Source organism: Gossypium raimondii, chromosome 1 (genome assembly GCF_025698545.1).
Source record: "Gossypium raimondii isolate GPD5lz chromosome 1, ASM2569854v1, whole genome shotgun sequence".
Classification (NCBI taxonomy): domain Eukaryota; kingdom Viridiplantae; phylum Streptophyta; class Magnoliopsida; order Malvales; family Malvaceae; genus Gossypium; species Gossypium raimondii.
The window spans coordinates 48,182,437-48,197,539 of NC_068565.1; the positions used below are offsets into that span (position 1 = coordinate 48,182,437).

At 36.0% G+C, this 15,103-nt stretch overlaps 1 protein-coding gene and 1 long non-coding RNA gene across 3 annotated transcripts; one reads left to right on the forward strand and one right to left on the reverse strand.

The window, feature by feature from the left end:
- LOC105786208 (uncharacterized) lies at positions 1 to 8,798 on the reverse strand. 2 transcript variants are annotated; one of them, XR_008198700.1, is made up of 4 exons: positions 8,443 to 8,798; positions 7,413 to 8,333; positions 7,224 to 7,324; positions 1 to 1,801 (listed from the first exon to the last, which is right to left on the reverse strand). It is a non-coding gene; the product is annotated as an uncharacterized LOC105786208 (long non-coding RNA). The 2 variants fall into 2 exon arrangements; XR_008198699.1 differs by having other exon boundaries at positions 7,213 to 7,324.
- Positions 8,799 to 12,821: 4,023 nt separating this feature from the next.
- Positions 12,822 to 13,727, forward strand: LOC105786210 (probable calcium-binding protein CML35). The gene has a single exon (XM_012612549.2). The coding sequence runs from the start codon at positions 12,943 to 12,945 to the stop codon at positions 13,612 to 13,614; it is 672 nt and encodes a 223-aa protein (XP_012468003.1). The 5' UTR covers positions 12,822 to 12,942; the 3' UTR covers positions 13,615 to 13,727.
- Positions 13,728 to 15,103: the final 1,376 nt, after the last annotated feature.

Here is a 15,103-nt window from a genome sequence, read left to right on the forward strand (position 1 = left end):
TTTATCTCAAACTGCGATATTTAAAAACTTTCAGCGCCATTGCCAATTACAAGCTTAAAGCCACATGGAGGTTTGAAAATTCTAAGGATGATAACCCCCGACAAGTAGTAATGACAATGCAGGGTTCATATCGTTCATATACGTACCCTGTGCTATTATAACATTACACTATAGATTTCTCTTAGACTTGAAAGGATTAAACATTGTACATGGGAGCACAAAAGGCTTTAAACAAAAACAAATATATAAATGAGCAAAGCAGGAGCACACAAGACCAAAATTCAATTCTTGGTTGGTTCTCACTTCTCTAGCCAAAAAAAAACCAATGGGTGCTTCAGCCTTCTCCTGGGTAGCAAATGGCTTTAGTCCTATAGAAGCCATACTTTCATAAAGGATTGGGGCGGTCCAACAAAATAAGCATGAATTCATCAATTAGGCTGACAATAGTGGACATAAGGATTTAGTAATAAGTAAAGATAAATTGGTAAATATCCAACTCTTTGCACAAAACTAAGCAGTATATCCACCCTAGCAAGTTGCAATGAGACATGTCACTAACTCAGCAAAACACTAGACTTTCGAAGAGTCAATGTGATGAAATAACCTGCAATGCCCTCAGAGGTCAAAACACAATGATTCTACCAATTCATCAATGGTGATGCTATGGAATTTTATTGAAGACCTTTCTACATCCACTACTACTACCGCCACCAATAGTCTATAAGGCCACAGATGATAATTAGCAATGGGAATGGAAATGGGAATGGCAGCAGCAACAACAACAGCAACAAGAAGAAGAAGAAGAAGAAGAAGATGATGATGATGAAGAAGAAGAAGACAAAGAAGAAGCGCCAAAACCAATGATGACTAGCAGTAAGGATGGAGGTCAACAACAATGCCATAGCAAACTCTAAGTACACAAAAGCATCCATCATCGGGCAGTGCAGGAAAATGAGCAAATAATCTCAGGGCAAGTGAGACCAGACTTAAAACAACTAAAAAAATATGTAAAGACTACTGAGAAAGTAAACAACTTAAATGGAAGATTTAAATTCAAAGGAAACATAATAGACTAGGATTTCATCAGTATCATAATTTAATGACAGCTAAGCTCGTGGTTTTCAAAAATATTAGTCTAAGTCTTCACAAATTAAATGAAACATAAAAAACAAAAGAACTACCATATCAACAACTTCCATCAACAAGCATATTCTAGAGCTTCTCGAATTCATTAAGCATATACTTCACAAGTGGTATCCTGATACAATTGACTAGCTAGGTTCAAGCTTCAAATGACCCTAAGTGATTCACTAAGGATTAGCATATGGGATACTTTAAGTACTATCGGATAACAAACACATAGAGGTTAAACAAGAAAAAGTTCACAAGAATTTGTCAAATTAACTAAATGTTTAATGCTCCCAAAACATCAATTCGAGAAGAGGAAGATTCATACATTACAAATAGGATATATCAGAGATATTGACCAAATTCATAGATTAATGAAGCTACAAACCATCACGATGTGAAACAATATTACTAATCATACAAACCATATAGTCACTAAAGAACAAAATCAGCAGCCTAAAAATTCTCATGTAGGAAAACTGGTAATTACTTGATTATGAATTAAATTAAGGGGAAAACGAGTATGATCAGGATGCAAATCATGTCTAAAGAAAGCAATAATGGCATGACGAAGTCTAAATGATTAATAAAGCCCTCAGATCTCATAGCTATGCTTGGCCATTGTAGTATTAACAAACTGATTCTCATAAAGAGAATTTACAAATCATCAGCCCTGTCAATAAGAAGATAGATAGATTATAGACAGAAATTATAGACATATATATAAGTGTGTGTACGGATAGAGAGAGGGAGAAAGAGAGAGGAAACAAATCAGGGACTTATGATGATGATGATGATAATAATGATGATGATAATGATGACAACGGACGATGATAGTAAACCCACTAAATGAAAACCAGAAATACTACTCTCTTTCAATGAGTTTTCCATCATTGGGAGAAAACCACAAGCAAGTATGCCAAACATAAAATCAACAAAAAAATGCGGGTTCCTCATCAGTCCATAAGGGAAACAATTGAAATAGTAGGAACACACTGTTAACACGCCAAAAGAATCAAATCAAACGATATTACAGTGTCTATTGCTAACTGCCAACATTCTCCCATAAATAAAGTTGAAATCTTGTTACTGCAAATTCTTTAATAACATACTTTAGAACACACAAAAAAAAAAAAAACACCTTGGGTGGGTAAGATAAGCATAGTAGGCTGCATGTGCATCAAGATTACAGGCTATGTTTCAAAGAAAGAAACAAAAAACTGTTCAAAGTCCAGTGCATGCATCATCATTGTTTATCAGTCAAAAAATTATTTATGAACAAATGCAAAAAATGGCTATTTTGCAAAAAGTGATGAAAAGAAATTAGAAGCCCTCATATCTCATAGCTTTTGAACAAACCATCAATGGATTTCTGTGCTAATGGCAGTCCCTCCAGAGCCTTTACCACCATTGGGTGTGTGTGTGAGGTGGAAAGAGGGGGTGGTGATGGTCACAGTGATGGAAATGGTGGAGAGGAATTGATACGGAGAGCCGAATGTCAGGGTTTGTAAGGAAGTCAAGGCTGAAATACTGGACTCCATAGATTTGAGGGTGAAATATCTGGTTGTACCTTAAATTTGGGTTGAGCTTACGGGGTGGGTTACCTGTCAGGCCCATGAGTAAGGCCTTAATGTTATCTTTCTAGATAGGCTAAAATATGTTGTTAGTCCCTATACTTTGACGAAATTAGAGATTAGTCTCCATACTTAAAAGATTAAAAATTAAGTCCTCCTACTTTTTTTTATTTAAAATCTCAATCCAATAATTAACATGTTAGTATTTTTTTGTCAATTTTTTTTAATTTGGCATATTAATAAGGCTACCTTCGTATAGCGTTGTATATGATTGACAAAAATAAATATGTCAAGTTTACAAGTTCGACAAAACTATCAACGATGATTACGATTGGACTAGAATTTTAAATTGAAAAGTAGGAGGATCAAATTTTAAATTTTAAATTATAAGAACTAAATCTCAAATTTTATAGAAGTAAAGGGACTAATAGCATGTTTTAACCTTTTAGATCAGTTGTGCACGATGATATTATTATTTAGCTAATATATTTTTGTTTATGATAAAATTTAAATAATATAAAACACTAATTACTTTTGTTGTAAAAAAAGTATTTTTTTTTACTTCAATTTTTTAATAATTTAACTTGTTTAAACAAAATAAAAAACTTTTTCAAATTTTAAAGAACCCTAAAGTCTGCCATTTGGCACGATCTTCTTAGTTTGTCGTCTGGCACGTTTTTATTCTCTTTTCCTTTTGTTTTGACAGGGTTTGGTGACGGCTTTGTCTTCTTTTGCTGCTCTGATTGTTTGGTGTTGTGCTCTATAATGGAAGATGAGTTGGCAAATCTGAGGCTAGTGGATGATGAGGAAGAAGCAATCCAAGAGGATGTAGCGGTTGTGGAAAACTTCTCTCAATTTTGTCTTGTGGGCGTTGTTTAACAGACAGCGTGGTTCACTTCCCTTCGTTAAGGAATACTATGGCGGATCTTTGGCACCCTATTGGAGGGATCTGTATTACTGATATAGGGGAAAAGCGGTATTTTTTTCCAATTTTTTCATGAAGTCGACATTACTAGGGTGATCGTGGGAACGCCATGGTTTTTTAATAACCACTTGCTTATACTAAAGAGAATTTTGTATGGTGACAATCCAGCAGTATTGGAATTAAACTTCACTGAATTTTGGGTTCAAGTTCATGAGTTACCCGCAGGACTGATGTTTGAATCGATGGCTGTGCAGTCAGGTAATTTCTGTGGAAAATTTATTGAGTATGATTTTAATACTCCACTATTGGGGCAAAAGTCATATATACGCATTCGGGTCTACTTGGATGTAAATGCCCCGTTGAAACGAAAAAAGAAAATTTAAATTGGGAAGGCTATGACTGCTGATGCTCGTTTTAAATATGAGAAGCTAAGCTTATTTTACTTTATTTGTGGAAAACTAGGGCATAGGGAGAGTTATTGTTCTTTCAGATTAAGAATTGAGCCATTGAAAATTGTGTTTGGCTGGGATTTGTCATTAAGAGCGGTGGTGAGGCGTAGGGCTACTGAAATGAGTAAATGGTTACGTACAACTGATGGGTCTCAATGCTTTACTGAAACACTACAGAATACTGCTGGCGGACAAAAAAATTGGGGTAATTGGGGGGAAGATGGTTCAATCAACACTGGGTTAGGGAAGGGGCCCATGGACTTAGTTTTGGAGGAGGAAAATGATCCAATTGCTATTGTGGAAGGTAAGAAAAGACAGAGGGTGGTGGAGGGACCGATCAATTATTTGGGCCCAAAAGTTGGATCAGGTTCTATGGATTTATCGGCTAGCTCTAAGGAACAGAGCAGTCGGGCTCAATGAAAATACTTAGTTGGAATGTTCGTGGTTTGGGGAGATCACGAACAGTAATGAGGCTCAAAAATAAATTTAGGGCCATTAATCCCCAAATTTTGTTCCTCATGGAAACAAAATTAAGTTAAAAAAGATGGAACGGGTCAGGATGAAGTGTGGTTTTGCGAATGGAATTGACATTGGGGCGATGGGCACTAGGGGTGGATTATCCTTGGGTTGGAATGAGAATTCATTGATCATGCTCAAGAGCTTCTCTTCTTTCCATATTGATGTTGAGGTTCACGATAATGAAGGTGGTAGATGTTGGAGGTTAACAGGGTTTTATGGGAATCCGAATGAAAGGTGTAGAAACGACTCATGGAATCTACTCAGACAGTTAAACTATGATCAATCAATTCCGTGGGTGGTTCTAGGAGATTTTAACGAAATTATTAAGTCTTTTGAGAAGAAAGGAGGTCGGCTTCGATCAGAACGTCAAATGAAAGAATTTTGTATGGCTTTAGAGGATTGCGGTCTCAATGATTTGGGTTATATTGGTCGATGGTTCACATGGGAAAGAGGTCGGTTCGTTGCTACAAACATACGAGAGCGGCTGGATCGTGGAGTTGCTACGCTGGATTGGATGAGTCTTTTTCCAGGATATCAACTTGAACACTTGAGTCACTCTTTTTCCGACCATTGTCCTATCCTTATTGATACCATGGGGACAGGAAGGTATGATCGGAGTAACCAAGTAAAGACCTTTCGGTTTGAGGCCAAATGGTGTTTGGAGAATTCTTTTGAGGAGATGGTTAGAAGATGGTGGAAGGACATACCTGGTGGTGTTAAGTAAGATTGAGAGGATGGGATACCAAATGCAACAGTGGAGTAAGTCCAGGGCTAAAGTGGATAAAAGGAATCGGGTGGAACTAGAAGAAAGGTTAAATAATCTGTATAATCAGGATCCTTCTGATGAAATACTAGTGGATATTATGGAGGTTCAATTAAGGCTTAACATGGAAGCTGATAAAGAAGATTTTATTTTGGGAGCAACGAGCCCGAGTGAATTGTTTGAAGAATGGAGATCGAAATACCAGTTACTTCCATAAGGTTGCGGTGCAACGTCACTTGCGGAATAGGATCACTGAGTTAGAATATGAGAATGGCAGACGAACTACCTCGACTACTGAGTTTATAAAGATAGCATCAGATTATTTTGGGAAACTCTTTACAGCTTCAGATGTGGGATCGGATGAACATTTATTTGGGTTAGTTTAAAAACGTATTACTGATAGTATGAATGATAAATTGCTACAACAATTTACCGAGGAGGATATTACCAATGCAGTTCAGTCGATGGCCCCTTTGAAATCCCTAAGGGTTGATGGGTTTCCAGTAATTTTCTTCCAAAAGTATTGGCATATTATTGGGTCAGAAGTTTCTTGTTTTTGTTTATCTATCTTGAATGGCCAATCTGAAGTAGGGAATATTAATAAAACGCGAATTATTTTGATTCCTAAAGTGGATAAACCAAAGCATATGGGTCAGTTTAGACCTATAAGCCTATGCAATGTCATTTACAAAATTGTGGCGAAAGTCCTGGTTAATCGTATGAGTGATATCTTGGGTATTTGTATCAATGAAGCTCAAGGAGATTTTATTCCAGGTAGACTTATTTCAAACAACGTATTGATTGCTTATGAGGTTCTCCATTCCCTCAAAATGAAGAAAAAAGGTAAAAAGGGTAATTTTGCACTTAAGCTTGATATGAGTAAGGCTTATGATCGAGTTGAATGGGATTTCTTAGCAGGAATGATGAAGCATCTTGGTTTTCATATTGATTGGATTGTGCGTATTATGAGATGTGTCTGTTTTGTCTCCTATTCTGTCAATCTTAATGGAGCTGTTGGTGAATGGTTTTCACCCTCAAGAGGGTTACGGCAAGGAGACCCTCTCAGTCCCTACTTGTTTTTAATTTGTGATGAGGGTTTTTCTACGCTTATTCAGGAAGCTAAGCAAAAGGGTCAGATGGTGGGAGCACCTATTGGTAGGGAGTGGTTGACCATTAATCATCTGTTCTTTGCAGATGACTGCATCCTTTTTGGAGATGCGTCGAGTAATGGAGCAGGGGTTGTCCGTGATGTCATTCGGGAATATGAGACCATATCAGGCCAACGGGTGAATTTTGATAAGTCTCTTATTTATTTTGGTGCGAATGTAGACTCAAACATCAAGGTAGATATTGTTAACTTGTTAGGTGTTCGAGATGCCTTGAACCCAGAGAAATATTTAGGCCTCCCTATGATGATAGGCCAGAGGAAAACATGGGCGTTTGCTAACTTTGTGGATCGATTCAAGAAACGTATTGAAGGATGGAGTTTGCGCTACTTGTCTATAGGGGAAAGGAGGTTTTTATTAAATCGGTTTTACAAGCTACACCAATTTATGCTATGCAATATTTTCTTATGCCGAAATCGCTATGTCGAAAGCTTGAAGGCATTATGAACAGATTTTGGTGGACAAACAACAAGTCATTGAAGGGCATTCACTGGAGTAATTGGGAACCGTTATGCAAGCCAAAGTGCCTTGGGGGTTAGGTTTTAAAAATATGTTCCTTTTTAATAAAGCCTAATTAGCGAAACAGGTTTGGCGTATCTTAGATTAACCTCATTGTTTGCTAGCTAGAGTTTTTAAAGCCCGGTATTTTCCTAAGTCTGATGTTTTATCAGTGAAAATTGGAGCTTACCCATCATTTACCTGGAGAAGTATTTGCAGTGCTCGTGAGGTGATCGGATAAGGGGTTTTGTGGCGGGTTGGCAAGGGAGACCACATTAACATCTGGAACAATCCTTGGCTACCTGGTATAGAGAACAACCATATTCCAACACAGGAGATTAGGCCTTCATGGTCTAATGTTAATCTATTAATTATAACAGGAACGTGTACCTGGAATAGAGAGATGATTCATAAGATAGTTGATGAGAGTACAGCGGATCGAATACTTGCTATTCCCATATCTGAAAGTAGACCGGAGGATAGGTTGGTCTGGAAACATAAAGGTTCTAGGGAGTATACGGTCAAGAGTGGGTATCGAGTACTGATTGCAGATCACTTACGGGTTACTAATTACATGCCCCTATTGACGTGGTTTACACAGATTTTTACAATGCTTTATGGTTATTAAGTATTCCAGAAAAAAATAAAATACTTATTTGGAGACTAGTTAATAATCTGGTGCCGCATTTCGGTAATTTGGCGAGGAGGACTTTGTGTGGAAGCATCTTGTCCACTGTGCAAGAATGGGCTGGAAGATTCTGATCACCTGATGTGGTCTTATGATACTCTGCAACAGGTATGGGCGTCGCTACCAGTAAAGATCCCGTCTTTCGAAGAGTCGATGCGTAACAAGCTTCGCTTTGCTAATATGTTTTCTGCAGCAGACGACCAACAAAAAAGATTCATTGTAATATCCATGTGGAACCTTTGGTTTCATAGAAATAAACTGGTTCATGAAGGAGTTAAATTTTCGATGCAGGCGGTGTTAGGGTTTATTGGGGGTTATGAACAAGATATTTGCCGTTGTCACATGCTACTCTATCCTGCTCCTAGAGCTATGGTTAAAGGGATCTGGAGACCCCCAGACCAGGGAGTTATCAAATTAAATTTTGACGCATCTTTTGTAAAAAATGAGAAGACCGCTACAATAGCAGTTCTTGCCAGAAATGCTACAGGTGAAATTATAGGAGCAGAAACTTATCTTTTTAAAGATATCGTTGACGCGTTCGTGGCTAAAGCAAGGGCTTGTGAAAGGGCATTAATTTTTGCGAGCAAGATGTGCCTTCGACGATTGATTGTGGAAGGCGATTCCTTGACAGTTATAAAAAACATTCAAAAGAAAGAGAAAGATAAATCAGTGCTTAGACCGATTATTCATCACATCTACAACCTGGGTATGTGCTTTGAAGCGGTATCTTACCTTGCTGTCCCCTGAGTGGCTAATGAGGCGGCTTACACACTGGCGATGTAGGGCAGGAAACGAAAGGTCTGAGGGAGTTGGGTCCATGGAGTGCCTGATTCGGAATGGCGATATTGAAGGATTGTTCGGCTTGGTTCCAGAGGAGCTGAGTTCATTTACTTTGGAAATGGAAGACGATCATCCAAAGTTTTTTCTCTCATTGTACATGGTTCGGAATTCAAAGGGTAAGGAGAGTTTGGCTGATATTGGGGCTGGAGTTCTGCTGGTTTTGGCTCAAGGTTTTCTTTTTCTGCTTTTTAGTTTTGAAAAGTTTTACGCTTTGTCTTTTGGTTGCTTACAGCTGTTTTGCTTTTGTCTTTCTGTTTGCTGACGGTTCTGCTTCTGTTTGCCTTGAGTTGCTTTATTAATATCAGCTTATTTTTGCAAAAAAAAAAAGTATTTTTTTAAATTATTTCATGTAATTATATATTTTTATCTCATTTAATTAATAATCATGATTTAAAATTTTATTTCATGTTGTTGGGACTTTTAACTATTTTTAGTTTAGTTATTATACATTAGGTTCTTTGTTGGGGCTAATGTAAAGGTAGATTGAGCTTTAGAAAATAGGATTTTGGATCCAATGTTGAATAAAAATCATTCACTTAGTAAGACTTCACAAAGAATGATTGTTATTTGAACCATGTTAACAAATCTTTTGTGCCAATTCAATTTATTTGCTTTATTGCCCAATTGAGACTTTTGCAATTGATATCAAAGCAGACTTCAGACATACGTAAAGGAGATTTTGTGTTCAACTTACAACCTTGAAGTCTATAAAAAAAAGGTAATTCCATTTCTCAAGTCCCATTTCTTGTTAGCTCCTCGAATTATGCGTATTAAAAGGCCTATATAAAGGCTTTTCTCATGTCCATTGATGAAGCTACTTGAGAGGCTATTGAAGATGGATGGATTTGTCCACCGATGTTAATGGTAACACTCATTTTAAGGAGAAAAACAAATCTACCCTGATGAAAAAAGGGCAGCTCATGGGAACGCAAAACCATTATATGCTATTTTCAATGGTGTTGACATGGAACAGTTTGAAGTTATTTGTAAGGGTGTTCAAACGGCCAGTTTAGTTAATATTCGAACTGAATTACCATTAATTGAATTATTTAAAATGTAAAACATTTTAACCATTAATCGAATAGAAGGGTTTTTTTTTCAAATACATTAACCGAATTAAAATATTTCGATTAATTCAATCAATTAATCGAATTAACCAAAATTTGTATTTTTTTTTTCTTTTAGTTAAAATAACTACAAAACATATTTAATTTTAGTGAAAGACATAAAACAAGTTACTGTAAAATGGTATAAAATTAAACAGAGAAATATGTACCCCAAGTTGAACGGTAGTGAAAAGTAAACTGCAGTGAAGGGGGAACAACAACGAACGGTGATCAGAAGTGAACGGCGGTAAAGCTCTTGCTGAATGTTAGTGAATAGTGAACGACAGAAAATGACGGTGAAACTGCTGCTGAACGGTGGTGAAGTTGTTGTTGAATGTCAATGAACACTGAACTACAGCAAATGATCTCGTGAACAACGATAAATTTAGGGTTTTTTAAATTGTTTTATGGGTGTCAAGTAAGTTTTGGGGAAAAGGGATGAATAATGGGTTGAGTATATTATTTATTTCGGTTAATTATCGAATTTTGAATTGAATTAACCATAATTGAAATTTCATAAAATTATTAACCGACTTTTAATTCAACAAAATTCGGCCACCGAATGATTAACCGAATTAGATCGGTTCGGTTGGTTAATTCGATTTTAACCAAACTATGAACAACCCTAATTATCTCCATGTTTGAGTCATCTAATGAGGCCTGGATCATTCTGCAAAAACGACATGAAGGTTATGCGGCTATGCAGATGTCAAAACTACAAATTTTAACTACCAGATTTGAAATTTTGAAAATGAATGAAGAGGAAAATTGTTCTAAATTCTATGTTAGGTAATTTGACATTTTGAATGAAGCTTATGATCTTGGTGAACGCTTTTCAAGGTAAAATTGGTGTGAAAAGTTCTAACATCCTTATTAGAACAATTTGCAATTAAAGTTACAGTAATTGAAGACATCACCACTCTCAAGCTGGATGAGCTGATGAGTTCTCGAGGAGGCTAAGGTAGAGTTACAACGGAAAAAGAACATAGCTCTCAATGTTCAGCAGGTTGTTCTAACTGAAAAGCAAAATGGTGAGGTCATGGATGAAATAAAGGAATAAATAACATTACTCTCAAAGAACTTCAACAAAGCCCAAGACCAAATAGTAGTTTGGATCCAGTGGCAACAATAAGAAAATGCAACCAAAGAGGAAATAAGAATGTATCAACACCAAAAGAAAGCAGAAATCTCTGGTAGTGACAAGGAATGATGAAGAAACTGAAGGAGATTATTTCGACTCCAATGAGGAAATAAGCAATTATGTTGCTTTGATTGCAGCTGCTCCAGTTGAAGTTCCAACAATTTATGAGACAAATGAAGATTCTGATCATGATGATGATCCTTATGGCTCGATTGAAAATGCATATCTTCAAATGATACCAAAAAAAAAAGAAAAAATGGAAATAGTGTGTCAAAGGAATGATTTTTTAAAAGAAGTGGTCGTCCTCAAAAGGGAAAAGGAGAAGCTTGATGTTTTGAAGAACACCAAAAAGGAGTTGGTTGGTTCTAAAACAATTACGAAGAAATTTGGTGGCCAAAGTGAAAAACTAGGTGAGATTTTGGCTACAAGGAGATTTGAACCCCATCATCATGGACTTGGCCATCCTAAAGTTGGTAAGAAAGTCGATCCTCCTATTGTCTTCATTAAGTTTCTTCTGTGGAAGGTTGGATGGTCTGATGCAATCGCAGTCCGAACTGGAGTTAGGATAAAGCAGTATGAGTCAAAAAAGGTAAAAAATGTTTACTTATAGCACACACATCCTTGAAGCCTGTCATTTAAGCTAATGTTCTAACAAAAATTCAACAAAAAAGCTCTCTAACCTTGATGACTGACTCACGGCAATTGGGAAGATGAACATGCAAATTTTCTTTTCCTTCCTCTTGTTTATGGTTTGAAGAATATGAATAAAGCCACTAACTTCTTCATTCTTTTTCTTTTCATTTTAGTTAAACTAAGTTATTCTTAATTTATAATTAATTAATGACTAAAAATGACTTAGGTAATGGTTAGTGGAGATTGATGGGTGAGATTAAGGCTTCGCACTTTTAATTTGTTAGTGGTTTAATTGCATTTAAGGGCTTTGCTTAATCTTTCATCTAATCCCACCTAATTTAGCTACTTTACACTTTAGTCCTTAAGTAGTAATTACTAAACTTTCTAATGAATTACTTAATAATTTTCCTCTCCAATTTCATTCTTATCCCGAAAACCTCTTGGTTTAATTTTCTAAAATAGCTCGGTTTAAGAAATTCAGCCTCGACATCGAATCTCTCAACACCGAAGAAAAATGGGTCGTCACATTGGAATTTAAAAATATATAAAATTTTAAAAATTAAAATATATAAATTAATATAAAAGTATACAAAAATTTACATCAAGAATGAATCCAAATGTATCTGGACAACCGTTTGTCTAGATTCATTCTAGAAGTATTTTTAGTTCTTTTATATATTTATATATTTATATAAATTTATAAATTTTATTCTTTTATAAATTTATGTATTATATATTACAATTTTATACGCTTTTAAAAATATTAAAACCTAAAATTTATATTTTATAAAATAAAAAATATATAAAACAAATAAAAAATACCTAAAATGAATCTAGATAGGTAGTTGTCCATGAGAATAAATTATATATATTTTATTATTTTATATAGTTGTAAATATTTTTAAATTTTTTATTTATATTTGTCACGTGTCATATTAAGATGTTGTCATGTATTATTACTATATTAACTATAAGCATGACGTCAGTGCAAACTAACCGTGTTAATGTGGGAAAATAAATAAAAGTGAGTCAGTTTTTTAACATTGCAAACTAATAGTGTTAACGTGACAAACTAACAGTGCAAACTATTATTTATTTTCCATAAAAATTTCAAAATTTTAAGAGTTTAATGAGAATTAAAAGAAAAGGTTTATTTAATTTTTTATGAAATTAATGAAAATTTTCAAAATTTAAGAGAAATTAATTTTTTTTTAAATTTCATGAAAAGAAACCATTGAAATGCAAAATTTAAAACGTTTTTACGATGAATAAATTAAAATTGAAATTTAAAAGTAATCAATTAAATGATAAGATGGGAAAGAAAGGCAGAAGTAGAAACGCATAAAGCAAAATATACTACTATATAAATGAAGAAAATGTTCTCTAATGAAGTTTCCTGGAAGTTGCAATGGAACTTGACTTCCCCCCATTTAAGCATCCTCACCTTCTCACCTCCTTCCCATCCTATTTTCCTAATCCCCCAGTTTTCTTTCTTATTTTTCTTAATTTATCATGAAACTAATCAATAGGCTTAGTCCCAAAAATCTCTTTCGTTCTAATAAAAAGGGTCCATCCACTGTCTCCAAGTTCGATCCTTCGTCGTATACTACTTCCGGTTCTGCTTCGTCGTCTTCGTCAGAATCCGTTTCCTCAGTTCACAAAGGAAATCAATACCCTTTAGCGCCAACAGTTGGAACCGGAACACCCACCAGTGTTTTGCCCGAAACATCGGTTGACTGGTTAGATTTTTCTGCTAATTTTTATGTAGAACTTTGCCAAGCTTTTAAAACGATGGATAAAGATAACGATGGGGTTATTACCAGAAGCGAGGTCGAGGCTTTGCTTAGCAAGTTCGCCAGGCAGCCGCCGAGCCAAGAAGAGATTTCGTCCATGCTTGGCGAGGTGGATGGAGACGGCGATGGGTGCATCAGCCTGGAAACGTTGATCAACCAGGTGGCTGGACCGGCTTGCGAACCGGAGCTGAGAGAGACGTTTGATATATTTGATACGGATCATGACGGGAAGATCACGGCGGAGGAGTTGATGGCGTTTTATAAGGAGAAATTAGGGGACGAGAGGTGCACGTTAGAGGATTGCCGGCTCATGATAGCTAGTGTTGATAAGAATGGAGATGGGTTTGTGTGCTTCGATGACTTCTCCAGAATGATGGAGATGCAGGGATGATCATCATTATATTTATTCGATTTTAATTTCATCATTTGATTTGTGTGCTTTCTGAATTGGGATTTGGAAATAATTTACTCAAATCAATGCATTTATTTTAGGAGTTTTTCTTACATTGCATCCAACTAATGTTCATCTTGCAATGCTTCATCCACCCTGTTTGGTTCAATGGTTGAGACATAGCAGGCCAACTTGACCATTTCTCTAAAGTCGATCTCTTTGCCTCTAGTTTTGTCAATGACATTCTTTGGAGGATGATCTTTGCAAATTTTGGCTGAAGGTTTAAGTTTTGACTCTATTTCAACAGCCTCGGTTGCATCTGTTCCAACTTTCGTCCTATATGTTGTTTGAATAGAACTTGAAACATTATCATCTTTTAGGCAGTTCACTTCAGTAGAGGGAGAACCATCAATGATCACATTTATAGACTCTAGCACAGTTTTGGTACGAGTGTTGTACACTCTATAAGCCTGGCTGTTTGTTAAGTACCTTACAAATATTTCATCATCACTTAGGGTGTCGAATTTTCCTTTAGGATCATGATCCTTAAGGATGTAACATGGGCTAGCTCCCAAAAGTTTGAAAGTATGCTACCATGAGCTTTCTTCCTTTCCAAATCTCATAAGGGGTTATTTTGGTGTGTGGCCTCAAGATAGATCTGTTTGCAACATAACTTGTCGTGTTGATAGCTTTAGCCCATAGTTTATGAGAGATGTTCTTTTAATTTAGCATAACCTACGTCATTTCTTGCAATGCCATGTTCTTTCTCTCCACAATACCATTTTGTTAAGGTGTTTTGGGTGCTGAAAATTCAAGAGAAATCCTTTCTTGCTCACAAAAATTAGTGAACTAATGATTCTAGAATTCCTTCCCATGGCCACTTCAAATCTGCATGATCTCTCCAATCCTTTCTCCCTTTTCATTCATAACCTTGATGCAAAGCATCTTGGAAACATCAATTGCCTTTGATTTTTCCTTCAAAAAAAATCAACCCAAGTTAAGAGTGAAATCATCAACACAGACAAGTATATACCTTTTTCCTCCGAGGTTCTCGTTTTGCATTGGACTCATAAGGTCCCAACGGCCTTGTTGTAACAATCTATTATAACTGAGGGTGGGTGGGTGATGTTGCTTTCCATTTAAACAATTACCGCAAGGTCTGGTAATCGCTCCACCAAGCTTAGGTAGCCCATAAATTGCACCATGTCTAATAATTCTTCATAGGCTTTTGTTATTAACATGACTCAATCCTTGATGTCATAATTCTAACTCACGAATAGATGCCCTTTTACAAATCTCATTGCACACCAACCTATAGCAATTATCAAAAGATCTAGCACTCTTCATAACACATTTATCATTGAGTCTCGTACTTGGCAACCTTCTTTAGTGAACCTCACATGATACCCTTGATCACAAAGTTTGCTTTAGTCCTTCCACTAAATCAACATTTTGTAGCTTAGATAACCCATCCACATGAAGACTGCCT